Below are 27560 nucleotides of genomic sequence, written 5' to 3' on the forward strand. Positions count from 1 at the left end.
CCCGTTTCCCCTCCTCCCTCAAACCAGGAGTCCCGACCCCAGCCCTTGCATTCTCTCTGCAGATGGAGGTAGAGGTGGCCCTGCTGCGGGGTGAGCTGGCTGGGGAGCGTGTGGCCGCCCGGCGGGAGGAGGAGCAGCTCCGGGAGCTCCTGGGGCAGCAGGCAGACCTGGAGCAGGGCAGCCGCGAGCAGCGGGAACAGGTGTGTGTTTGATCCGCAGGCTGTGTATCAGCCGGCTCCTCCCTAGCTGGATAATCTTGGCAGTACTCCTGGTAATCTGGGTTCCAGGTTCCCCAACCTGGGAGGTGAGGGGCATAGCTCCCGTTTCTATTCTTCCTCTTTCCCTGACAGTTTTTGTTTTTTTTTAAATCTGTTTCATTGGGACTTCTCCTTTGCCTGTCTCTCTTGCTCTGTAAATGTCATAGATGATTTCAAACCACAAAAACATTGTGTGGGTATGTGTGTGGTGGGGGGATGGCTATGCTCACTGGCTTCAACCATCAATCTTTCATTCTTGTTTTATGCCCCACCCCACCCCCTTTGGATTCCCTGTCCTGCATCTTAAAAACCAATCCCAGATACCATGGTGGTGGTGGTGGCAATGTGCTGTGGAGTCGGTTCCGATTCATAGTGACCCTATATAGGGTTTCCTAAGCTGTAGATCTTTAAGGGAACAGAAAACCTCATCTTTCTCCCAAGGGATGGCCGGTAGTTTTGAACTGCTGACCTTGAGGTTAGCAGCCCGACTCATAACCAGTATACTACCAGAGCGCCTTCCAGATACCACAGTGCCTATATAATGTATCACTTACAGATAAGAGTAAAAAACAATCACTGTATTATTTGCATACTTAAGTAGTTCATAAATTCTTAGGGTTACATTAGTGTTGTTGAGTTGGTTCTGACTCATGGCGACCCTGTATAGGGTTTCCGAGGAGCAGCTGGTGGGTTTGAATTGCTGACTTTTTGATTCGCAGTCCAGTGATGATCCTCCAGAGCCACACCAGAAGTCCTAAATTCTTAGTATTGGATGATAGTCCACTGTTTTTCAGGTGTCCCAGATTGTCTCAAAAATGTCTCTTAATGGTTGGTTTCACTTTGATCCCGCAAAGCCTGGCATATTGTCACCGGTAGATATGTCTTATGAGTACCTTTTTTTTTTTTAACCTAATGCTTTCAGTCTCCATACTGTTTGTTGGAGATTCCTAGTAGGTCCCAAGGTTGGGATTTGGATGGCTGTATGCTGGTGGCAGCATATATTGTGTTCCCCTGTCCCCTGGTGGTTGGATGTACAGGCTTGATCAGATTCAAATTTGTGTCGGGGCTTCTGGTGCATGCTGTTGGGGAGGACAGTGTGTCTGGGTGTCCAGACCTCAGGTCACCCTGATCATTCCTTTAGAATCTTGAATGACCATCACCTGCAGTCAGTACTTGGATGGAATGTTTCATTGCAGGTCGGGAAATGATGAATTTTCCAAATCTATCGTTTTTTTTTAGACATATCTCTTATCCTGACATTTCCTGGGGCTGGATTCTGAGGCCTCATTTACTCGCAAACACCAAACTCACTGGCATTGAGTAAATTCTGACTTAGAATGACCCTGCCTAAGGTTTTTGAGGCTGTAATCCTTTATGGGCGCAGAAAGCCTTATGTGGAATGGTCGATGGGTTTGAACTGCCGACCTCGTGGCTAGCAGTGCAGTGCTTATCCTACAGGGCCATATCCAAGTAGCCCCTATTTCTCCCTGTCTGAGGTCTAGTCCTATGTGTCTTGCTTACTAGATACTTGGTCTTCCTTCAGGATCTGGGAGTTCATGCCCAACGGCCCAGCTTCCCTCCTCCCTCCTAGTCACTATCCGAAGCTGACTTCAGAACTCCTTGTGCTGATTGTCCTTTTCGTCACAGGCCAGAATCTCTGGCCTTGCCCTGACTTCCTGCTATCCTTCACCCACAGACCCATCAGCATCATCTTACAGCCTTGGACCCAGGTTGGAGCTCCTCCTTACTGCTTGGAGGACTCATGAAAACCTTTCTTCCTGGCCTCAGAGAGGGGCTTCCAACCTGGATCCTACTCCATCCATCCTTCTCTTGCTCCTAATCCTACTGGGGCTCCCCAGTGGCCCCAGGATCAAGGCTCCTCAGCCTGGTTTACTAAACCCGATTCAAGCTGTGTCCCGTCCCCCTTCCCACTGTGTTCCCCATCTCTATCACACATCTTCTTCACCCTGGCCAGAGTTTGCCCCCAAACTTCCCATGCTTTTCAACCTCCATGTATTTGCCCCAAATGCCCTTCTAACCTCTTCAATTGCCTCAGGTCTAAATACCCTCTGATAGATACATAAGGAGCTCTGGTAGTGCAGTGGTTACGAATCAGACTGCGACCCTCACAGTCAGCAGTTCGAAACTACCAGCTGTTCCATGGGAGAAAGATGCAGCTTTCTGCTCCTGTAAGGATTTACAGCCTCGGAAACCCTGTACAGGGTCACTAGGAGTCAAAACCGACTCCATGGCACATAACCACCACCACCACCATATACATATATATTTTTCCTAACCATCACTATTTTCAAAATGTTTTCATCACCTCAAACAGAATCTTTTACCATGAAAGCGTCACTCTGGGAAAAAGATGAGGCTTCCTGTTCCCATTAAGATTTAGTTTCCAAAACCCTGAGAAGTGGTTCTACTCTATCCTATAGGGTCGCTGTGAGTTGGAATCGACTCAATGACAGTGTACCTAAAATAAAAAAAAAGTCTTTGTTGTTGGGCTGTCGGAGTTTTTCATGTATTCTGAATGGCAAACATTAGCTAGCAGCATGCCAAATATCTTCTCCTGTTCTGTATGTTGTCTTCTCACTGTCTTTTCTTTTGTTTCTCAGGCTTTCAGTATTTTTTCTAAGACTCCATTACCATTACAAGATCTGGAAGACTCACCCATATATTTCCAAGCATTTTAAAGCATTAGCTCTTGTATCTAGGTGGTTCATTAATTTTGAGTTCATTTTCATGCTCCTAGATTTTTGAAGTTTATTTCAAAACCCTGGCATCCAGGAAGCCTTGGATCTCTGCAGGGGAAATTGCTTCCTCCTTTGGGTTTCCATAGGAGCCCTAGTGGCCGCTGTAGGATAAGTTTTGGATTGCTAATCACAAGGTTGGTGGTTCAAACCCACCATCAGCTCAATGGGAGAAAGATGAGGCTGTCTGCTCCCATAAAGATTTATAGCCTCAAAAACCCTAAAGAGCAGTTTTTCTCTGCCCTGCGGGGTCACTGTGAATCGGAATTCATGCCGGTGGGCTTGTATTTTTTGGTTTGGGTTTTCATAGCACTAGTCCTGGTGTGGCACTGTGGGTTAATGTACTGGGCTGCAAGGTCAGTTTCAACCACAAGGTCAGTGGTTCAAGCTCATCAGCTGCTCCTTGGAAACTCTATACAAGGTTGCTATGAGTCAGAACAGACTTCATGGTACTTAACAAGCGCTTCATTAAAGAGCCTGGTGTGGTGCTGCCGGATAATGCACGGAACTGCAAGGTGAGTTTGAACTGCAAGGTCTATGGTTCAAACCTACCAGTCACTCCTCAGAAACATTATACAGGGTCGCTCGCTATGATTTGGAACTAACTTAACAACAATAACAGTGCTTCACTAAGGAGTCTGGTGTGATTGTAGTAAAAGTACTAGACTGCTAATTGCAAGGTTGGCAGTTCAAACCCACCAGCTGCTCCATGGGAGAAAGATGATGCTTACTGCCCCTATATTTACAACCTCAGAAACCTTATAAAGGGTTGATATGATTCAGCATCAACTCAATGGCAGTGAAAGAGTGTCTCACTGAAGCCCCTGGGTGGTACAAATGGTTAATGACCTTATCTGCTAACTGAAAGGTTGAAGGTTCGAGTCCACCCAGAGGTCCCTCAGGAGACAGGCATGATGATCAGTTTACTGCCCCAAATCTGCCATTAAAAACCCTATGGCAGAGTATTCTACTCTGACACACATGGGACCACTGAGAATCAGTGGGGTGGGCGGGCAGGGTTAGTGTTCTAAGGATAAATACTGTACTGTTAACCTTAAGGTTGTCAGTTCAAATCCACCAGCTGCTCCGTGGGAGAAAGATGAGACTGTCAGCTTCCATATAGATTTACAGCCTCGGAAACTCTATACAGGGTCGCTGTGAGTCAGGGTCGATGAGTCAGCAGGCGGGGGAAAGATGAGGCTTTCAGCTCCTCCAAACATGTAAGGCCTCAGAAACCCAATATAGGGCGACTATGAGTTGGAACGGACTCATCAGCAATTAACAACATGAGTCAGCAATGGGTTTGGTTTTTGAATTTCAGTGTCTCGTTGTCCTGATTGTCCAGCTGTGACATGTATGTGTCCTCCTGGGGCCTGGGGCTGACAGACTTCTGTGTCCCTAGTGTCCCTGGTATGAGGATGTGTTTGCATCTGTTCCTTCATCAACTGTCTACACGCTACCTGCTCCAGGACGAGGATGCACAAGAGTAAAACACGCAGACAAGGAGCTGAGTCTCAGGCGGAGGTCTGTGTCCCCGCTGCTGTTGGGCTGAGACCCTGCCATGTTCTTTCAGGAACAGAGACGGCTTAGGCAGGAGCGGGACCGTGTGGAGGGTCTTCGCCAGAGACTCCGGGAGGCCCAGGGACAACTCGATTCACAGCCAGAAGACCAGCGTGAACAGTTGCTACAGAGTGTGCGGGAGGTAAGGGTCTCCCCACTTCTTGTACCTGGGGCCCAGTGCCCAGGAGTCCAGCCCCCCAGCTCCCTGTCCTACCTCTTCCCTCAGAGCCAGGAGTCCAGGCCCCAGCTCCTCCTCCCTCAGACCCAGGAGACCCGATCTCTGTCCCTCTTCTCTCAACTGAGAAATCCACACCCCAGTCCCTTCTCCCTCAGATCCAGGAGTCTGGGCATCCTCCTCAAACCCTGCCCCCAACTCCTCCTTGCTTATTGGCCAGGAGTTCTGGTCTTGGGCCTGGAGTCTAGACCCTCCAGCTCTTTTCTGTCCTCTCCTACAGATAAGGGAACAGCTGGAGGTGGCTCAGCGTGCCTATGAGGACCTGGAGTTCCAGCAACTGGAACAGGAGAGCCGGCGGGAGGAGGAGGATCGGGACAGCCCTGGGGCCCGGGCACTGAACCCCAAGGTTCAGGAGCTCCAGGCCAGTGTGGCACAGCATAAGGTAAGTTGGGGTGATCCATCGTCACCTCGTCACCCACGTCTGTTTTCCTGCCTGTGTCACGTTCCTCTGAACAGTAACAATGATCACTGGCATTTATTGAACACTTACTATGTACGCGGCCCTGTCATACATGTGTCCTGAGTATTGACTCACTGAATGTTTACAGCAGTCCGAGGAGACAGCTTATAAGTGGTGATAGTAGTTGGGTCAGAACGTGTCTGATTTCAGGGCAGGTAATGAGAATCACCATTAGCGCAAAGCAGATTTCTGTGAGGCAGAAGTCAGACATGCCTCCACCCTCCAACCTTTTTACCTATTTTAATAGCAACGGTCCCTCCATGGCTCTCTCTACTGCTCTGCTGAATTGCATAATCCCTTCAGTGGTCACGCAGAACTGACGGACGATACTCATGACTGTGGGGCCTGTTAGGGAAGTTGATGTTGTTAGGTGCCATCGAGTCAGTACCGACTCAAAGCAATCTTATGCACAGCAGAACGAAACACTGCCCGATCCTGGGCCAACCTCACTACTGTTAACACGCTTGAGTCCATCGATGCTGCCACTTGGCCAATCCATCTTGTTGGGGGTCTTCCTCTTTTTTTCTGACCTTCCACCTTACCAAACATGATCTCCTTCTCCAGTGACTGGGTCCCTCCTGACAATATGTTTGAAGTATGAGAGACGAAGTATGGCCATGTTGGCCTCCATTTCTCTCTAAACGGATCTAATGGTTCTTTTGGCAGCCCATGATACTTTCAATATTCTCCTCCAACACCATAACTCAAAAGCATCAATTCTTCTATGGTCTTCCTTATTCACTGTCCAGCTTTAACATGCATATGAGGTTATTGAAAATACCATGGCTTGGGTCAGGCGCACCTTAGTCCTCAAGCTGACATCTTTGCTCTTCAACACTTTATAAAGGTCTTGTGCAGCAGACTAGCCTAACGCAATACGTCGTCTGATTTCTTGACTGCTGCTTCCGTGAGTGTTGATAGTTGATCCAAGTTAGGGAAGTAACAGGTTACAATTTAGGATCAGGAACAACTCAGGGCACAAGTCTGCTCTGCTCGGGCAGGTCACAGCTCTTCAGTTCTGCCGAGGGCACTCAGTGATGGGCAGGTCCATCGTGGCCACCTTGCTCCATGAGCCGGAAAGCCCAGCATGCCAACTCACGCCTGTTTTCTAGTTCTGCTGCTGCCGTTTCCCTGCCCCTGGACGCCGTCGTGCTTGCTGCTGGCCGCTTCTAGCGTCTCACACAGCCTCCTGTGTTACAGATCTGTCTAGTCTTTTAAGTCTATGAGGTTCTCAATGCAGGGATCCTGGGTCCAAAGGACACATTTCACTCGTGACTCTTATTTTTGATGATAGTGATGTTTTCCCCACGCCCCCAACCTGTGTGGAACTGGCCCTTGGAGGCTTAGTGGGCTGGCCAAATGGACCAATCCCCTCTGTAGGGGCCCATGCACCTCATTTGCATTAGCAACCCCCCACACGGGTTCCATGCACCTTATTTGCAAAGCCAGACCCAGTCACTTCATGGGAGTTACCGGACCAGCATGTAAAAGCAATTCATGGCACCACACAAATCCTATTTTTTCCGAATTATCAATGGAGACACTGAAGTTCCAGGTGTCCATGTTTCCGAGGCCACTTAGTTTGTAGCGGGTAGAAGTGAACCTGCTCAGTCTTCCCTACAGTATGTCCGTGCATGTCAACCTCTAGTTCTAGAAGATGCTCCCATCAGTCCCTTCTGGGAGCTTCCCAGTCAAGGGTCTGCCAAGTCCCATGGGGAAAAAACAGCATGTTTGACTGATGTTCTGTCGAAGAATACTGAAAGTGCAAACAAAACTGGTATAGCAGATGCTCCTTAGAAACCAGGATGGCGAGACTTCGTCTCTTGTATTTGGACAAGTCAGGAGGGACCAGTCCCTGAAGAAGGACATCATGCTTGGTAAAATGAAGGGTCAGTGAAAAAGAGGGCGACCCCCCCAAGGAGAGGGACTGACACGGTGGTAGCAGCAATAGGCTCACACGTAACAATTGTGAGGGTGGCACAGGACTGGGTGGTGCGTCGTTCTGTTGTACATAAGGATGCTGTGAGTCTGAACCAACTCAACGGCACCTGACGACAATAACGTAACAGAATGTCCCAGAATTGCTGGGGATTAAAGGCTCTGTGTGGAGTCTCCTTTCCCCGCCTCAAGTTCTGGATCCTTCTATTGTGCTCTCTTTTCCCTTTTGCTGCCTCCCTGTCTCTTCTTGTCTCCTCTCTCTGCACCTCGGCCTGTCTCTGTGGTCCACCTTGAGAAACACACTTGGTCTGTAGCTCGTATGCCTCTCTGTCCCTTTCTCACTGTCTCTTCTCTTGGTGACATTCAAGTCTCCATCTGTGAATGACACCCTCGGCCAGGTCTCCTCTGGAACCTCAAAGGGAAGAGGGAACCAGGGAGCTCAACTTGAATCCTCTCCCCTGGACAGCCGGGGCCCGGGGGCTCTGTGAGCAGGTGGCACAAATCCCAGGTTCTTAATGTGCATCTGGTTCTGGGGGAGGCTGGGCATGGGGAACCAGCTGGGAGCCAGCAGAGTAAGCGGCTGTGGGGTGCCCTGCAGCGCCGGATCCAGGTCCTGGAGGAGCAACTGAAGTCACTGGGGGAGCAGATGGCTGCTGAGAGCCGGGGACTGAGCCGGAAAAAGGAGGAGGCCCTTCAGGCCCTGACGCAGGTGAGTCTCCCGGGAGACCTGCTCCTCTGTCCTTGTTCCCTCCCCCACTTCCTGGGACACCCCACTGCTTCCCTATGCCTCAGAGGTCTCCTGGCGTCCTGGAAAGCTGTTGGGGTGACCCATTCCAACGTTGAGAGGTGGGTGTCCTTGCTGTCCTGCCTCCCCCAGGAGCGGACCCGAATGCTGGAGCTAAATCACCTTCAGGGAATACGTGGTGGAGACTTCTCTGAGCCCAACCAGGCCCTCCCTAAGGTATAAAGACTCCATGGGCCCCTAGCCTCTCCTCCCTCAGACACCCCACCCTGGACACTAGGCCCCCAACCTTTCTTCCCTCAGACTCAGGAGACCTGGCCCCTAACCCCTTCACCCTCAGACCAGGAGTCCAGACTCCCAGCCCCTCCTCCCTCAGACCAGGAGTCCTGACCCCCAGCCCCTCCTCCCTCAGACCCAGGAGTCCGGGGCCCCCAGCCCCTCCTCCCTCAGACCCAGGAGTCCTGACCCCCAGCCCCTCCTCCCTCAGACCCAGGAGTCCGGGGCCCCCAGCCCCTCCTCCCTCAGGCCCAGGAGTCCGGGGGCCCCCAGCCCCTCCTCTCTCAGACCAGGAGCCGGGCCCCAGGTTTTTCTTTTCAGAGGACCAGCTGTCTCGCCCACAGTGGAGCTTATGCTGGGAGGCTGGACAGTAAGCACAGCATTCCGGCTCTCCTCGGGCTTTAAGCTTTAGTGTTTCCATCTGACACTGGAGGCGTGGAGCGGACCATGTGGGGGCTACAGTGCCTCTTCAGCTCCCGTTTACCTTCTCCCCACCTGCTGCAGCTGCTCTTCACCCACAAGACAGACCGCCAGTTGCTGGTGCTCCAGGACCCTGCTGCCCCCTCCGCCACTGCCGCCACCTCTTCCTGCCTCTTCTCTGTCCACAGCTCCCTGCAGGTACCCACTGCCCGAGTCTCAGGGTCAGAGGGGAGGGGCTGAGACGAGTGGACCCACTGGTGGTAGGGGAGATATTCTCAGAACACCTTCTGTGGCGGGGGGGTTGGCGTCGGGATGGGGGGAGTTTACCACCAGCAGCTTTACTGAGTTCTAACTAATTGGTTATTAATGAATCCTGCTTCTTCGGTGTACTTTCCCCACCTCATTCCTTCACCAAAATGGCAGAATGGGAACATGTGCACCCAGGAATCAAATGTCACATGCTCAAACAGGGGATACGAGGGGGTTTCCAAAAGTTTGTGGAAAAATTTCATTCTCTTTTAAGTAAATTTTTTCCACAAACTTTTTGAAGCCTCCTTGTATTGCTAAGAAGTTCTCCTCCCTCACTGGTCCACAGTCTTCCCCGCCACACACACCGGGCAAACCCCGACTTTGCCCTGCCCCAGTAACACTGTGCCTACTGGGGTCCTAAGTATCCATCCGACCTCCTTAAAAGTGGGGTTCGCAGCTTACACTTGGATCAAAACATGCATTTATTTAGTTTCCTTTTTTAAAACAAGTAGAAGTTTAGCCACTGAAAGAAATGTTGATCCTATCTCAACATTTTCTTCTCTCTCAAAAGGGGGTGATTTGGGTTTTTGTCTTTAATGAACTAGAATAGGAGATGTCCGAATTCTATGCCTGAAGTAGAGTGAACTGTGGATGAAAAAGGGCTTTACTTCAGTTATGTGGCGACATGGTGAATACTTAGAAGTTGGTAGCTCTCAGATCATGTGCTTTTTTGTCTTCTGACTTTGTTGTTGTTAAGTGTTGCTGAGTCAGTTCCGGCAGTGGGTGGTGAGTTTCGAATCACTGACCTTGCGGTTCTAACCGACGTTGCGGTCCAGTGCTTGTCCTACAACATCACACAGCAGGACTCCCACCTACTTAACTGGTTGCTACTTTTTTGACTCTATATTATATTTTGGAGATCATTTCTATGGATACATTTCAAAGTTGCTCATCATTTTTAATGACAATAAGAATGACAAAAATAACCGCCCAGATTTATTGAGTCCTTCGAGTATAGCAGGTACTGTAAGAAATGCTTGACATGAATTTATTCATTTGATTTTTGCAACAATGCCACAAGGTGGGTTCTCTTATCTCCGTTTTGTAGGCCAAGAACCTGAGGCAGAGAGATTAAATTACTAGTAATGAGGGGGCTTCAAAAGTTCATGGAAAGACGGATTTGAAAGAGAAGGGAAGTTTTCCATGCACTCTACTCTGTTTTCTTCCTGGTGGTACACTGTTCTAACTTGTGGACACGGAGCTAGCCTTCCTTCTGCAGATGAGGGTTTAAGGTTTTTACACTTTGAGCAATGCTGTTAGGAGTGCGTGGGTGCACGCTTTTGTACCAGCCAGTTCAACAGTGGCTATTGCTTTCAATTCATGGAGAGACCCACCCCCACCCCCATGTGTGTCAGAGTAGAACTGTACTCCACAGGATTTTCAATGACTGATTTTTTCTGAAATAGATCACCAAGTCTTTCTTCTGAGGCCCCTCTGGGTGTACTCAAACCTCCAACCTTTGAGTTAGCAACTGAGCTTGTTAACCACTTGCACCACCCAGGGACTCCTTACTATTCATTGTTGTTGTTGCTAAGTGCCATTGAGTCAGATCCGACCTATAGCGACGCTGTATAGGGTTTCCGTGGAGCGGCTAGTGAACTTGAACCACTGACCTTGCAGTTCAAATGGCTTTGCAGTCTGGCGCATTAACCCACAGCGCCACACCAGGACTCCAAATAAGTTACTAGTTAATTAGTGTTGGGTAAGATGGAGGGTCAGAGAAAAAGAAAATGACCCCCAAGCGAGATGGATTGGCAAAGTGGCAGCATCAATGGACTCAAACGTAGAAACAGTAGTGAGGTTGGCCCAGGATCGGGCAGTGTTTCGTTCTGTTGTGCATAAGGTCACTGAGTTGGTACCAACTCGATGGCACCTAACAACAACAACAACAACAGTTAATTAGTGAGAAATGACATATATCATGTAAAATGTTATTATAGATTTACCATATAATGGTAAACATAGCGATAACATTCTAATATGAGAATATTAGTCGTAAATAATGATGAATAATAGTAAGGCAAATAATATTCTATTAATTATTAGATATTATTGTTCATGATATTGTTGTGTTGTTGTTAAGTGCTGTCGAGTTGGTTCCAAGGCATAGTGACCCTGTAATGGGTTTCTGAAGCTGTGAATCTTTGCAGAAGCAGAAAGCCTGTCTTTCTCCCATGGAGTGGCTGGTGGGCTAGAACTGCTGACCTTGTGGTTTGCAGGCCAGTGCTTATCCAACAGAGCCACTACACTCCTATTTCATACAGTTGTTAAGTGCGGTTGAGTAGATTCCGACCCATAGCGACCCTTTATAGGGTTTCCGAGGAGCAGCTGGTGGGTTTGAATCACCGACCTTGTGATTTGCAGTCTAGTGCCAATCCTATAGCGCTACTCCTATTGTTAATATGTTTAGTATGACATGGTGTTTGTTATATATCATTTGTCGTTCATTAACTTACTAATTGTTGTTAATTTACTAATTGTTGGTAAGGGTTGGTAACTGTTGTTGTTAAGAGCCGTCCAATCTCTTCTGACTCATATGGATGCAGTCTTGGGTTTCCAAGGCTGTGAATCCCTGTGGGAAAAGAAAGCTGCATCTTTTCCCTGCAGAGTAGCTGGTGGGCTTGAACCGCTGACCTTGTGGATAGCAGTTCAGTGCTTAACCTACAGAACCACAACACTCCAATTTACTAATGGTCTATTATTAATACTAAGAATCAGTTCTGAGAGCTTTTTATAGGCCAGGAGCTGATGTAAGCCGAGCGCTATCATGAAGAGTTGAAAATGTTATACTGGTGACAGTTTGGCATGATTCAACATAATCTATATAATCTCATTGTCTTTGCTGAGAAGAATTCTCAGAAGTAGGTCGTTATTATCTGCATTTGGGTAGAAGGTTACCAAAATGCTTTCTTCTTGTGTGAGAAGAATTTTAGCGTGTATGAGAACATTCTAGCTTGTTCCCCTAGAAACCATATAAGGACGGAGTGTCAGTTCTATTAGCAAACGGCATAGTACAGATACCTGGTGGTACGCTGTTTCCTGAGTTTTTGGCTACTGTGGGACAAGGGACCTGTATGCCCAGGTGGACTCCATCCCCACCTAGGTGGATCCTGTTAACACCTGGATTGTCGATTGGACCCAGACATTGGTCCCTGGACACTTGTCTCTGTGCCAGGCACTCTTAGGGGCTTCAAAAAGCTTATAGAAAAATGGAGTGAGAAGATATTTTCCACGAACTTTTTGAAGCCCTCTCCTATGCTTTGTACAAGGCCACTCATTTAATCCTTGTAACAACCCAAGGAAAGGGAGGGGAGGGATGTCACCCTCCTTACCGAGAGCACACACCACCCCAGGGAAGAGACGTGACTTGCCAAAGTCACACAGTTAGGAAGTAGAGGGGCTAGGATTTGAACCCAGAACCCAGGTGGCTCTGTGCCTTTTGGGAAATAAAGATCTCCCACGGTTCCTTCAGAATTCAGGTGAACTCCCTAGCTAACTCAAGTTCCAAGGGGGCAGCTGGGGACACATAAGGAGCCCTGGAAATGTGTATTTACTCAGCCAGATAAACAGCAACTAAGTGAATAAATGAATACCCTCTGTGTGCCTCCCTCCAAGTTGTGTTAAACCCCTCTTAAACTTCACCCCTTCTCTCCAGTGACACTGAAGAATCATGACTCTGCTTGGGTTCAAATACCTGCTCTGATGATACTGCTTAGCTCAATGACCTTTAACATTTAACCTTTCTGAGCCTCAGGAGGACCCCTTTCTCCCAGCTGCAAAATGGGGATGACAATAGGGCCATTGGTGAATGCTTTAAAGAGCTTAGCTCAGTGCAAGTCACATAACTGGTGCACAGTAAATGTGAGCTGCGGTTACTATGGTGATAATTACAGCTAGGAGCATCTAGGCAAGGACCATCATCTTTGTTCCACCCACCCCCAACCTCATCTCTGGCTGGCGCCACCAGGCACCAGCCTCCTCACCAGTGTCTTCATCTTCATCTCGGTCTCCCAGTAGTCTGTTCTTCATACAACAGCCAGCATGGTTTTGACCCCATCGAATGCTCCAGTAGCATCTGTTCCAGGCTCTTATACCTATGGCTTGCTAGAGCTCCTGCTCTGGTCTTGCCCACCTCTCACCTCTATCTCCAGGCTCATTCTGCTCAGCCACACTGGTTCCTGCCTCAGGGCCTTTGCACCTGCCAACTTCTCCACCTGGAACATCAGTCCCCTCAGGCTTCCCCTTGCCAAGTCTTATCCTTTAGATCTTAGCAGAAGGCTGCTGGTAGTCTTCCCGTTGGAAGATGACCTTCTTCTATGACATGCTGTGCTCTTCCCTCACATATGTTGGTTTGTATGAATGTCACACAGACAAGAATTGGTCCTATGTTGTTCACCACAGTTGTGTCAGCTACTGATTCAGGATGACCCCATGTACAGCGATCACCGGTAGAGTACAATCCGTAGAGTTTTCTTTCTTTTTTGAAAAATGTTTGTAAGTGGCTTTATTTATCATCACTAAGATCTGCAACTCAATGTCAGCAGTTTGAATCTGCTAACCGCTCCAAAGGAGAAAGATGAGGCTTTCTGCTCCCATAAAGATTTATAGCCTCAGAAACCCTATACAGGGTCACTGTGAGATGGAAGGAACTCGACACCACACAGTTACCACCAGCCACCAAGATCTGCAAATAACCTAGCTGCCCCTCAGTGGGTGAACTGACAAACTGTGTGTGTTACATCCACACACATAGGAACACCACTCAACAACAAAACGGACGAATTCTTGATACATGCAACATGGATGCAGCTCAGAGGTCTTGTGCAAGTGAAGTAGCCAACCTGAAAGGCTATATACATTCCATGTGCTTGCACTTGTTTGACATTCTGGGAAAGGTAAAACAATAAAGGCAGAACACATCAGTGGTTTCCGGAGCTGGGGTGAGAGGAGGGTTTGTCTACAGGGCAGCACACGAATGGTTTCTAAGGCGATGGAGCAATTCTGTCCTCTAACTCGGATCATAGGGGTTTTTTTTGTTGTTGTTTTTTTCTTAGCCTACTCGTAGTCAACATATCTTCTTTTTAATGTTTTATTATGAATTATGTGGTAGTTTACATGGGAGAACATTAGTTTTACATTCATTCTATCGTATATCATTTCATTGCCAGGGTTACAATCCCCTCCATGCAACCCTTCCCCCCCCCATACCCCCCAGGTCTTCAGCACTCAGTCGCTTTCCCTCTCTGGATCTAAAGTCTCCAGCTGCTCCATCACTCCACGTCATCATCTCTGGCTCCATCTCAGGCATCACTGATTCTCTGGGTAGGGGATCATAGGGTTTTCATTAGCTGATTTTCAGAAGTAGTCTTTCTTCCAAGTTCATCATATTCTGGAAGCTCCGCTGAAACCTAGTCAGCATCATAGCAAGATGAAAATTTCCACAGGCAGTGGCAGGAATTAAACCTGGGTTTCCTGCATAGGAGGCCAAAATGCTGCCGCGTAGCCGCCAATACCTGGGTCTGTCTTACCCACCTCTGTGAATAAAGTCCCTGAGTGGTGCAAACGATGTGTGCCTACTTTACCAAGCATGATGTCCTTCTCCTAATAGCATGTCCAAAGTAGGAGAGACGAAGACTCACTGTCCTGGCTTTGAAGGAGCACTCTGGTTTTACTTCTTCCAACAAGTACTACTGGTGGTCCGTAGTACTTGCAGTTGCTGTCTAGTCAACTCCGTCTCCTGGTGGTCCCACATGTATCAGAGTAGACTGTGGTCCATATGGCTTTCAGTGGCTGACATTTTGGTAGTAATCTCCAGGACTTTCTTTAATTAGCAGATGATAGGGTTTGCATTACTCTGGGCGATGCTGACCAGATTTCAGCGGAGGTTGCAACTAAGACAAACCAGGAAGAAAAGCCAGGCAATCTACTTCTCAACATCAACCAGTGAAAACCTTATGGAGCCCAGTGGGGAGGATGGGTAGTTTGAATAGGACCAGGCAGTGGGAATGGGGTCCCCATGAACCGAAGGGCAACTTGATGATGACTCACAACAACAACATTGGATTAATTCACAGACGAGGGAGCTTCAGAAAACTCTGGGAGGAATTCTATTATCTTTTCATTCCATTTCTCCATGAACTTTTGATGCCCCTTCGTATAATACAATGCACCCATTTGAAGTATACTTGGTGGTTTTTAATGTACTCAGAACCTGTGGAACACCGCCACGCAACATTCTAGAACCTTCTCATGATCCTCAGACAGAAAGTGCACCCCCACAGACATCATTCTGTAGCTCCCTGATTCCTTCCAGCCCCTGGCAAACATGAATTTCCCCTCCTGTCTCCGTGGCTTTGCCTGTTGTGGATATTTCATCTAGATGGATGAATCCAGCACATCCTTTGTGACTGGGGTTTTCAGGGCTCATCCTTTTTGATGGTGGTTTCACTCGGCTTCTCCCTGACATCAGCTTCTCCCTGACTTAGCATTGAGGTTGTCTTGTGTGTCTCCAGGGCTCCATCGGCCTCCAGAGGACCGGAAGCCTGCCCCGCAGGAGAGGAGAGAGGGCAAGCCAGAAAGGATCCCCCCGACCCTTGTCCCTCCATTGTACTGGTGAGGACCCTCCCCTTCCCTACCTATTCCAGCCCCCCACTTCACCACCTTTCCTGTAGTAGGGAAAGGAACCCACAAAGACACCTGCCGGGAAGAAGTGAAGATGCTTTAATTAAGCAAAGCAGTGTCCAACCCCCTGACCTGACTCCCTCTCCCCCAGGACCCCTGGAGGCCTCGGCTCTTTCACCAGCAGTAGGGGATTCTGGGAGACACCCCCTCTATCAGCTGCTGAACTGTGGCCCTGGGAATAGGTGAGAGGTCAGAGAGAAAGGGGGGAGATGGGAGGGAAACTGAGCTGCTCTAACCCCCCCTGGGCTCCGTTCTCTCCCTCCAGCTGTGGGGGTCTCCACCCAGACATCGCCCGCATGGAGCGGCTCCTGCAGCAGGCTGTGGCAGAGAGGGAGCGGCTGCTCAAGGCCAGGGTGAGACCCCACATCCTCTTCCCCAGCCCCCCTTGCCCCAGGAGTCTAAAGCCTGGAAGTTTCCTCCCTCAGACCCAGGAGTCCTGACCCCCAGCTCCCTCCTCCCTCAGACCCAGCAGTTCTGGCCCCCAGCCCCCTCTTCCCTCAGGACCCAGCAGCCCCCATGTGTTCCCCCACATCCTCACTGACTGTTTCCTTCTGTACCCACAGGAAGGGACGAGAAGGAGCACAGACGTTCCCTCAGGCCCTGCGGTTCCTGCCATCATGGTCAGTCCCACCCTTGCCCACACCCTGATTCTGCCTTGCTCTCCCCTGACAGCCCTTTCATACATCTCCCTCTCCCTCTACCCTGGGAGAACAGACAGCATGGCATGCTGACATAGACAGGGGAAGGGGAAATGAAAAAAATTCAGTCATCTGTGTCCTCGGGTGATGATGTATAGACAACTCATACTTGCCCTTTGTTGTTGTTAAGTGCCATCGAGTCGATTCCAACCCATAGCAACCCTGTGTAGGGTTTCTGAGGAGCAGCTGGCGAGCTTGAACCACCGACCTTGCACTTGAACCGGCTTTGCAGTCTGGCGCATTAACCCACAGCGCCACACCAATGTTTTGTAAATTTCCCTTACTTTGAAATGATTGACTGACCCCTGGTGGTGGTGTGCTCTGGAGTCTGTTATGACTCACCATGACCCTGCGTGTAGGGTTTCCGAGGCTGTAAATCTTTACAGGAGCAGAAAGCCTCACCTTTCTCCTGCAAAACGGCTGATAGTTTCTAGCTGCTGACCTTGAGGTTAGCAGCCTGATTTGTAACCACTACGCTATCAGAGCTCCTTGAACTGACACCCCCCCACACCCCCTGTCTATTCACACCAAATCCTGCATCACAGTCTCTTCCACTTGCTACATGTGTGCCTTTTATATCAATGAAAAGCCTTCAAGTATTTTCTTGCACTAAAAACCAAACCAGAATCAACTTCACTGCCGTTAAGTCGATTCTGACTCATAGCGACCCTGTCTAGGGTTTCTGTGACTGTTGTAAATCTTTACAGGAGCAGACAGCCTCATTGTCTTCTGTGGAGCCACTGGTGGGTTTGAACCACTGACTTGGTGGTTGGCAATCTAGTGCTTATCCTACAGAGCCACCAGGCCTCCTTTTCTTGCACTACAGTAGGGCTAAGTAAGAACTGTTTGCACCTGCTCCAAATTGCCTACAAATATGACTTACAGAGGCTTGAAAGTGGATCTCGTCTGTAGTCTGGGAACTGGCTGCCTATAGATGTTTGTTTGCTTATTTCACCATTACAAAAATTCCATTATCCCACCTTACAAGACTCAGTAATTCCATTATATCAGAATCCACTATCCATCTTCGTGTTTCCCCAGTTGACTGAGATGTCTTTTTATTGTTGGATTATTTGATCCTGTGTCTAAACAAAATGGCCATAATGTATTTGGTTATGTTGTTGTTAAGTGCTGTTGAGTTGGTTCCAATCCATAGCGACCCTATATAGGGTTTCCGAAGAACGACTAGTGAGCTTGAACCACCAACCTTGTGGTTCAAATTGCATTAGCTCACAGGGCCTCGTAAATCTCGCTTAAGCTCTCAGCACCCTCTCCCTCCTCACCTTTATTCTCAATGTCATTTGTCTTACAAATTTTCTGGCAGTCTTGGCTTAGCTGAAGGCATCCTCATTAAATTTTATTTTTCCCAGCACTGATAGCATGAGTTGGAGTCCTGGTGTGGTACTGTAGGATAAGCACTAGATTTTACTAGGTCTGTTTGAGCCACAAGGTTGGCTGTTCAAACTCATCAGCCGCTCCTTGGAAACCCTATATAGGACGTATTTGACGGCACTTATAACAACAATAGCATGAGTCTCTTTTGCCATAAGGAATGAGGCAATTGAGAATGTGGAGGTCAGCCTTGAACCCTCCTCCTCCTCCCCAACTCACCTTCATGCAGGTATTTCCTGATTGTCAGGAAGCCTTGAAATCTTTGTTATAACCACATTTTGCATTTAATTTTTCCATCCAGTGAGCGTATGATTCGTAGCCTTCTCTTTGTTTTTTTCAGCAGTTTGTCCTTTCCCAACAATTACTTCTTGAGTGCCTATTGTGTACAAGGCCCTTGGCTAGTAACCCAAAGGTTGGTGATCCAAACCCATCCAGGTGACTCTGCAGAACAAAGGGCAGGCAATCTTCTTCTGTAAAGATTCTAGCCAAGAAAACCCTATGGAACCCAAAGTTGTACTCTGTAACCCAGGGGTGGCAGTTCCAACTCACCAGCTGCTCCTTGGAAACCCTCTACAGGGTTGCTGTGAGGTAGAACCAACTCGACAGCATTTAACGCAACAACCTCTACAGCCCATGGCTGGACTTTTTCCACCCCAACTATAACCCATAGGTTGCTGTAAGTCAGGGTCAATTCAGTGGGTTAGGTGATGTGGTTGAATGTAGTGGGCCTTGGGTTAACAGCAGAGACCAAAATGCAGGTAAATCCCCGCCCTCAGGAAGCTGGTATTTTGTGGGGGGCAGATGAGCACAGAATGTCATCAGTTAGGAAAATCAACAGCGCGTCAGATGTGGATAAGAGTCTGTGAGGAAAATAGAGCAGGAAGGACTGGGAGCTTTCTGGTTTGTTAGGTATAAGCTCTGCCTCATTCAAAATGAAACTTGCTGCCTGGTAGGTCTCAGCCAGATGGATTGATGGGGTGGCCGCAACAATGGGTTCAAACAAGATGGCCTGTTAAGAGGCAGGTGCAGGGCAGGCGGAGTTCTGTGCTGTTGTATGTAGGGACACTAGGAGTCAGAAATGACTTAGCAGCAGCAAACAAAACCAGTGTGGGTGCTCCATCTTTTATTAAACAGTCCCTCTTATGTGTAGTGTCCCCCAAGGCTGTGTCCCTGTGTTTGTGTGTAGTGTGTCTCTGGAATGTGCACTTAGAAGGGGACTTGGTGAGTTGAAAAACTTTGACAGTGGCTAACTCATCCTTGAAATGGGTACTGTGACCCCCTCCAATGTTCTGATCAGGGGCTGAGGCTCTGAGGGACGCAGGGTTCCCTGGAGGTGACCCGACGCTGCGTGGTGGAGGTGAGAGTCCTGAGTCCACCTCTGTTCTGCTCCTGGATTGGGTCCCAGTTTTGCCACCTTGTCTCTAGGAGCCTCAGTTCCCTCATCTGTCACATGGGTTGTTGCCGATTCCCCGGTACCACAAACAGTTGAGCACTTAACTACCAGCTGACAGGTTGGTGGTCTGCAGCCATCTGGAGGTGCTTCAGAAGAAAGGCCTGGTTATCTGCTTCTGAAATCACGGCCTGGAACGCCCTATGGAACGCTCTACTCTACATGAGTCAACAGGAAGGCAACTGACAGTAGTTAGCAATGGGTGGTTTGGAGATGAAACAAGAGGGTCGCCATAATGGCCTTGGCTCTGTGCCTGAAACTACAAAAACCAACCTTGGTACCACAAGTGGGTTCCAAGTCACAGCCACTGCCCCATAGTGTTTCCGAGACTGTCAGTCTTTACAGACGCAGGTCGCTGTCTCTTTCTCCTTCAGAGCAGTTGGTGGGTTCCAGCCATCCACCTTTCTGCTGGAAGCTGATGAGTTCTTCAACCAGTGTGCCCCCAGGTCTCCCTTGAAATAGGTACTGTTGCTACTAGGTGCACAACAAAACGCCATCCTCACAATTGTTACGTTTCAGCCTTTTGCTGCTCCCGCTGCGTCAGTCCATCTCTATGGGGGTCTTCTGCTTTTTCAAGACCTTCCCACAGTGACCTTCAGGGGCTGGTCCTTCCTGACATCATACCTAAAGTACAAGAGATGCAGACTGGCCATCCTTTATGATTAAGACCTCCTGGTGGCACAGTGTTTAAGGCGCTTGGCTACTAACTGGAAGATTGGCAGTTCTTGATTCAGACCCACCAGTAGCTGGAGAAAGGAGAACAATGTAACTGTTTCTGTAAAGATTCAAAATCAAACCAAACCCATTGCTCTTTGGTCAAATTCCAACTCCTAGCAGCCCTCCAGGGCAGGGGAGAACTGTCCCAGAGGGCTTCCAAGGCTGTAAATCTTTTCAGAAGCAGACTGCTGCATCTTTCTTGGCTTGTGGGGGTCAAACTGCTCTATTAGCCAAGCACTTAACCAGTGCAAAAACAGTGCTCCTCTCTGTCAAGGTTGGCAGTTTAAACCCAGCAGCCACTCAGTGAGAGAAAGCTATGACAATCTGCCCCATAAACCCAATGGGGTGTTCCTCCTCTGTCCTCTGGGCTCACTGAGTCCACATCAACTCGGTGGCTGTGGATGTAAGGCTCAGTTGGACCACGGGGCTCGCTCACATCTTTCTTGGCAGGGATTATTTGGGAAAGAGCCTGCCCTGACGTGGTGTGATCAGGGCTGGTGTGATCGCACTTTGCACCTGCCCCAGATAGGAAAGATGACACATCCAGGTGTGGCTTCTACCACCGGTGTTTGGGCTTACAGCCTGACCTTGCCTTCTCCCTCATCTCAATGTAAGCATCAGACACAACTCAAGCTGTGTGACTTGGGCCTAGTTACTTAACCTCTCTGAATCTTGGTTTGCACACCTATAAAGTGGGGAGAAATGGACTCTACCCCATGGGAGCTTGAGAGGGCAGAGAGAGTATATGAGGGGCCTGCAAAAAGTTCATGGAAAGATGGATTGAAAAGGTCATGGGATTTTTTCATGAACTTTTTGACGCCCCCATGTTGTATCTAAAGTGCTTGTGTTGGTTACTGATGGCTGATTCCAGCCCATTGTGTCCCTGTATGTGCGGAGTAGAATTCCATAGAGCTTCCAAGGCTGTGATCAGGTCTGCCTTCCAAGATGCCTCTGGGTGGACTCGATGAGTAGTTCTGTGCTGAACTGTTCCTGCTACCTGGGGACTATAAAGTGTTTGTGAGTAGGTTCTGACTCATGGCAGCTTACCAGCCAGAGCAGAACAACCCCACAGGAAGTCTGAGGCTGGAAACCTTTACAGGAGCAGATAGGCTCATCTTCCTTCCAACTGAGCGGCTGGTAGATTTGAACCACCAACCTTCTGGTTAGCAGCCCGATGCTTAAGCCTACTGTGCCACCGGGGATGAGTTTAGTGTTGAGCGTCGGCTAGTAATCACAAGAACTCCATCACCAATAGTAAAGAAAGCCCTGTTCTCATTGACTGACTAGTAACTGCTGAGTCTTGTTTTACTGAGGCAGCATGTGAGGCCCCACTTTGGGGATCCTGACTCAGGGTCCTTCACATGCCTGGCATGCCTCTGGTGTTAAAGAATGACTTCTGCTAGCGTCAGGAGGTCCTAGGTTTGAGTCCCGACTCTGCCACCTAGACGCTCTGTGTGACCTAGGACAGATTAGTTCAGCTCTTCAGACCTCAGTTTGCTCACCTATAAAATGGGTCTCCTAGTAACCAAGTTCCAAGGGTGACTGTGAGAGGTCAAGGAGCTGATGCTTGTAAAGCCCTGGGTGGCGTGTCTGAGTCAGGAAATGCGGCTGTCGGGCTCATCATCGTTGTGGTTAACACTGTTAGTTAAAGGCTTTACCCAGTATGTACACTTACACGTGGGGTGCTACCATTGGGCTCCCTTTGGGGGTGGCGCCAGGCTGCAGGATGGTCAGCTGCTACCTTCTCTTCTCTCCCCAGGCCCCGTCCACCCCCCCACTCCCACCCCGGCCTCCAGGTCCCCGCGTCCTGGATCTCCGGCAGCACCTGGAACGATGGGGCCACAACCCAGAAAACTGCCCACAGGTGCGCGTGTCGGTGGGCTGCTGCCGAGGACCCCTGGTGAAGATGGGGGGCCGCATCAAAACCTGGAGGAAGCGATGGTTCTGCTTTGATCGCCAGGCTCGGCGCCTGGCTTACTATGCAGGTAAAGCCCAGTAGGGCTGCTTCGGGCCTTGTGCCCTGGGACCTGGAAGGGAGCCCAGTCTAGAGGTCTTTCTCCTCTGGCCCCCAGCCCCCTACTCTCGTAGACTTCTGAGTCTAGGTCTCTGGCCCCTTCTTCCTTCAGGACTCTGGAGTCCAGAGCCCCACTTCCTACTTCCCCCAAGATCCAGGGGTTTGGGCTCCTAGTTTCTCCTTCCCCATAGCCCAGGAGTCTGGGTTCTCAGGCCCCTCACCTTCCAGGACCTAGAGGTCTAGACCCTTAGCTCCTTCTTCTTTATGTGACTCAAAATCCAAACCCTCAAATTCAGAAGGGTCGGCTCCCAGACTCCACTTCTCTACGGTATCCAGGAGTCAGAACCTGGGTCTCCTCCGTGCTCAAGATGCCCAAGAATCAAACCCCTAGTCTTTCCTCTCCAGAGGAATCAAGGATTCTAGTCCTCTTCCTGAGCTCTCCTGTCCTTCTCAGAGACACCAGGGGTCTGGGCCCTGATACTGTGACACCCAGTCTCCCATGTAGAATCTTCAACAGACTCACCGCTCAGCATGCTCCCTCCTCCCCCTAACTCCAGCCTCAACTTGGGCCCAGTGACCCTGTACCTACACACACCACTCCCGCATTGGCTCTGTGTCTCCCTCTCCTTCTCACCAGACAAGGAAGAGACCAAGCTCAAAGGCGTCATCTACTTCCAGGCCATCGAAGAAGTCTATTACGACCATTTGCGCTGTGCCTTCAAGGTGAAACCCTCCCCTCAGTGCTGCCCTACACCCCCCCTCTGCACCCACCTCCCCGCCATCAAGCCTTAGCTCATTCCTAATCCATCCATCCCATACGCATCCTGGGAAGAGCCTGCCACAACCCTGACTGTCCCAGGACTTGCCACCCAGCATGGACACCTGCTGGGTATTTCACTCCAGGGACCAAGACCCAAGAGCTCAAAGTCTCTGGCTCTCAGCCATTGTTGCTTTTCTTGGAGCAAATGTTTTGTTAGAGGAAACATTTGGTACATTCTGAAGCCAAACTGGGAATAAATGAGGGCAGGGGATGGACGGAGTGGGGACTAAAGGAGATGACCATTACTCAGCTCCTGTTCATACTGATCGGGTGGGAATAAGGCCCATGGTGTTAATTTATTTCTTCCCCAGAAGATTCAGGACCTTCATAAAAGTACAGTGGCAGAAATTGTTGGCAAACAATTCCGTTTTTAGAAAGCTCAGAGAGCAAACATCTATGGCTTTTTAGATCTTAGATTGGAATCTCTACTGTGTGACCTCAGGAAAGTGGCTCCCCATTTCTGAGCCCCAGTTTTCTCATCTGCAAAATGGACCCCATCCAGCCCATCATCAGGGTTATAAGGTCCAAACTGATAAAGGGGTGTGAGCAATTGACTCCGCTCTGGGGGTGGTAAGTTGATCATTGTCATTGAGTGGGCTCCTCGTCCAGCACTGTCTTGAACAATAGTCTGTTGCGACCCATAGGATTTTCACTGACTAATTTTCAGAAGTGGATCAAAACACACAAGCCACCAGTGTAAGACAGACTGACAGATGAGTGGCGGATGTTGTTAAGTACCATTGGGTCAGTTCTGATGTATAACAACCCTGTATAGGATTTCTGAGGAGTGCCTGGTGAGTTTACACCAGCATCCTTGCAGCTCAAACTGATCTTGTGACCCAGTGCTTACTGTTCCAGATCCTAGGTGACTTTCAAACCAGAAGTCCTAGGTTTTGAGAAGGCGGAATTTGAGCACCTATACTCCTAGTATGGAGTCCTGGTATGGCACTGTGGGTTAATGCACTGGACTGCAAGGTTGGCGGTTCAGGCTCACCAGCCACTCCTCAGAAACCCTGTACAGGGTTACTAATGAGTTGGAACCAACTCAGTGGCACTTACCAACAATTCCTAACATGAAACACTTGGCTCTGTAGAATAAACACTGACTGCTAACCACAGGTTTGTAGTTCAAACCCACCAGCCGCTCTGTGGGAGAAAGATGAGATTTTCTATTCCCATAAATATTTGCCGCCTTGAAAATCCTATACAGAGTTTCCATGAGTCAGAACTGATTCAATGGCACCTAATGACAACAGTAGCCTTCATAGTATGGGAGATGGCTGAGGATCTTGCTCACATTTTACTTAATGGGGCTTTTTAGAAATTAATTCTGAGTGCTTTCCTTGGTTAATTCATTGAGTCCTCACACCAACTCAATGTGTTTGGTTGTTGTTAAAGTGCCATCAAGTCAGTTCCGTCTCGTGACCTTGTTTAGGGTCTCCGAGGAGCAGCTGGTGAGCTTGAACTGCTGCCGACCTTAGGATCAAATGGACCTTGCAGGCCAAAGCATTAACCCAAAGTGCCACCCCAGGACTCCATACTAGGAGTATAGCTGGTCATTGTGTTATTTCTTTGAGTCCCCACACCAATCCATCGCTGTACAGGATCTGAATACCCAGTAAGCAAACTAAGCCTGGGATTTCTTGTGCATACCTACTAATCTGTAGCTAAGAATTTCACATCAAACATGTGAAACTGTTCACTACAGATTAGTAAATATCTACAGCTGACCTTGCTTATTGGGTAATCCGGCACGGACTGGTTAACATCATTTGTTGTTGTTGTTATGTGCCGTGGAGTCGGTTCCGACCCATAGCGACCCTATACAGGGTTTCCGAGGCTGTAAATCTTTACAGGAGCAGAAAGCCTCATCTTTCTCCCGCGAAACAGCTGGTAGTTTCAAATTGCAGTTCGCAGCCCGATTCGTAACCACTACGCTACCAGAGCTCCTTAACATCATTTAGGGAGAAGAAAATTAAGAAACTGGCCACAAAGGAGTTCTGGTGGTGCTGTGGGCTATGTATTGGGCTGCTAACCTCATGGTGGATGGTTCAAACCAACCAGCTGCCCCTTGAGAGAGATGAGACTGTCTCCTCCCGTAAAGATTTATAATCTCAGAAAGCCTGTATAGGTTCCAAATCCGCTCTATGGCAGGGGATTTGGGTTAATTTGCCACAGTGCCTGTAAGTAGCAGGCCTGAGATTCGAACCTATGGTGCTGCGGGAGTTTGTTCTCATAACCACCCCCATTCCACTGCTTATTCCAGAGTCCTAACCCCCGTCTGACGTTCTGCGTGAAAACCTACGAGCGCCTCTTCTACATGGTGGCTCCGAGCCCCGAGGCGATGCGCATTTGGATTGACGTCATTGTGACTGCGGCTGATGAGAACCACGCCCCCTGAGCGGCCCCGCCCTCGGGAGAGCTCGCCTGTAGAGCTCCTGCCCCTGCGCGCGCAAGCGCCTCGGCTTCCGAGGCCCCGCCCACTGCTGGAAAGCTTGGGCCTGTCGCTCTGGAACTCTCGGGAATTCTGCTCCGCTGCTGGTCGGCTGGCCTGAGCCGGCGGAATTGTCTGCTGTAGAGGCCTCCTGGCGCGGGATCCCGAACCCTAGGGTTGTCCCGGGCTCAAGGAAGATTGCAGGGGTGGGAAGAAACTATTTATTGGTGTTCCTGTGATATGGAATTAAACATGGAATTAAAACAGTGGTTGCTTCTGTGGTTTCCAGTCCAGGCGTCTGGTCTTGGCCCTTAGTCCTCTGAGACCAAGCGCCCTGCAGTTGGTTCTCAGTTCTAGGAACGGAGAGCTTCAATCCTTAAGTCAATGCCGTGGGAGTAGGGAAGTGACCCATTCCTTAATCTTCTGGACTGTTTGCTAGGAGTCCTGGGGGCACAGAAGGTTAGCCATGGTTAGAAAGAGGAGGCTGGCTAACCACGAGAGGAGACTCTGATAAAGGTCAGAGTCTCAGAAACCCTGTGAAGTCGTTCTACTCTGCCCTATAGGAAAGCTATGAGTTGGAATCAACTCGATGGCAGTGGATTTTTGGGGTGGGAGGAATGTAATTTGCAAATTCTAGGAGCTACCAGGCCTCCTTACGCCAGGCCTTTGCATATGTTGTTCCCTTAGGTTTTCCCAGCAAATTTCCCATTTTCCAGGTCTTTGTTCAGTTGTCCCCTGTTTTAGGACGTTCTTCCTGACTCCTCCCTACTCCCCCATCCCTGAGTATTTGGATCATCACTGACTCCTTACAGAATTGAGAACCCCATGAAAGCAGAACTATCCCCAGCATCCAAGGACACATTTCACTCCATGAAAGTCAATAAAAAATGCTTCCCTTTAATCTCTGGGGTTTTTGTATATACTATTCCCTTGCTTCAGTACTTTTCCTCACTCCACCCAACTCCTAATCATCATTTAGGTTCTGGGTGGGGAACCTTTTTTCTGTCAAAATCTATAATATTTGTGGGCCATACGAAATTAGCAACTTAAGAGTTAGTGTGCTGTATTTGGTCAAACAATTACCTCACCCCTAATGTCAACTGCTGGAACTACGGTTGCCTTGCAGGGTCAGACCAAATGATTCTGCAGATGCTGTAGGATAAGCATTCAACCACAGGTGGGTTTGAACCACAAGATCAGTGGTTTAAAAATGCCAGGCGCTCCTCAGAAACCCTATACAGGGTCACTATGAGTTGGGATCTACACAACAGCACTTAACAACATGCAGCCCGTGGGCGGGTTGTTCCGCAGCCCTGATTTAGGTCATAACTCAGATGTTTTCTTCTCCAAGAAGCTCTCCCAGATTCTCCTGGCAGAGTCTGATGCTCCAATTCAGAGTTCTTGCAGCCCTGAGCTTCTTCCTGGACTGAATTCTCTCTGCTGTGGTCCCCCTGCCCGCCTGGACCCCGCTGCCTGGGCCTCCCACACTCAGCCCTGACTACACAGGGCCATCATTACTGTCGTGATTGCTCTAGGAGCCATGGACCAGTCCGGTCTTGTTCCTAATGAGCCTAGTACAAAGGAAATATGTAATGAAGGTTTGATGGCTAATCAGCTGAGAGATGCTAAGAGTTAGGAATGGGCATGAACAAGGTAGATAAAACTTTGAGCTGACTAAATCCTTTCGGTCTCATCTTAGAAGCCCCTTCCTCCAGGCTGGGGCAGATGCTTATGAACTTCCACAGTGCCGCCCCCCCAACCCTAATCATTCTACACTGCCGTGGTCTGCAGACAGACCAATCCCTGAAGCCCCTCTGGGTCGGGTCATTGTGTCCCTCTGGTTCCCTTCTCAGATGCCAGCTGTCCAGTCTCTGATTCCTGATCCCCTTGAGGGTTCAGATATGGTGCTCTTGAGTCCTGGAATGTAGACACTCAAATCCCCAGGCCCTGTTGGCACAGTAGATTAAACATTGGACTACTAATGGTAAGATGGGTGGTTCAAAGCCAGCAGCGGGTCCTGGGAGAAAGAAAGACAGTGTGCTCCAGTAAAAAGTTCCAGTCTCCGAAGCCCTAAGGAGAGTTCTACTCGGTCCTAGACGGTGGCTGTGCGTCAGAATGGATTCAACAGCAGTGGGTTTGGTTTGGGTTTTCTGGGACCCTGGAGGTCACTAGGCCTTCACATCTCGATTCTTGGATCAATTTATCCTCCTGCCCTTCTGCTGGGAGCCAGTTTCGTGGGCATATGGTCAGTGTCATCAACAGGACCCCCATACTCAGAATGGGTTAAAATCTGCAATTCTGAAATAATGCCTGTTTTGTAAGTCAAGTCTGTTGAGACATCAGAGCATGCTAAAGGGCGGATGTGCCTCAGCTTCCATTCAGACCCACCCCCTGCCACCTC

General features: G+C 49.2%; 1 protein-coding gene across 1 annotated transcript in view; it reads left to right on the top strand.

The window, feature by feature from the left end:
- PHLDB3 (pleckstrin homology-like domain, family B, member 3) overlaps positions 1-25126 on the top strand; it is a 26910-nt gene extending 1784 nt beyond the window's left edge. Inside the window, exons 3-15 of the mRNA XM_006871504.1 lie at positions 63-200; positions 4587-4715; positions 5029-5190; positions 7805-7915; positions 8084-8167; positions 8729-8842; positions 15466-15565; positions 15726-15816; positions 15900-15987; positions 16198-16254; positions 21651-21876; positions 22543-22628; positions 24992-25126. Of these exons, the coding sequence (XP_006871566.1) occupies positions 63-200; positions 4587-4715; positions 5029-5190; positions 7805-7915; positions 8084-8167; positions 8729-8842; positions 15466-15565; positions 15726-15816; positions 15900-15987; positions 16198-16254; positions 21651-21876; positions 22543-22628; positions 24992-25126 (1521 nt within the window). The remainder of the gene's footprint in view (positions 1-62; positions 201-4586; positions 4716-5028; positions 5191-7804; positions 7916-8083; positions 8168-8728; positions 8843-15465; positions 15566-15725; positions 15817-15899; positions 15988-16197; positions 16255-21650; positions 21877-22542; positions 22629-24991) is intronic.
- Positions 25127-27560: the final 2434 nt, after the last annotated feature.

This window comes from Chrysochloris asiatica, unplaced genomic scaffold, assembly GCF_000296735.1.
Source record: "Chrysochloris asiatica unplaced genomic scaffold, ChrAsi1.0 scaffold00168, whole genome shotgun sequence".
Lineage (NCBI taxonomy): Eukaryota > Metazoa > Chordata > Mammalia > Afrosoricida > Chrysochloridae > Chrysochloris > Chrysochloris asiatica.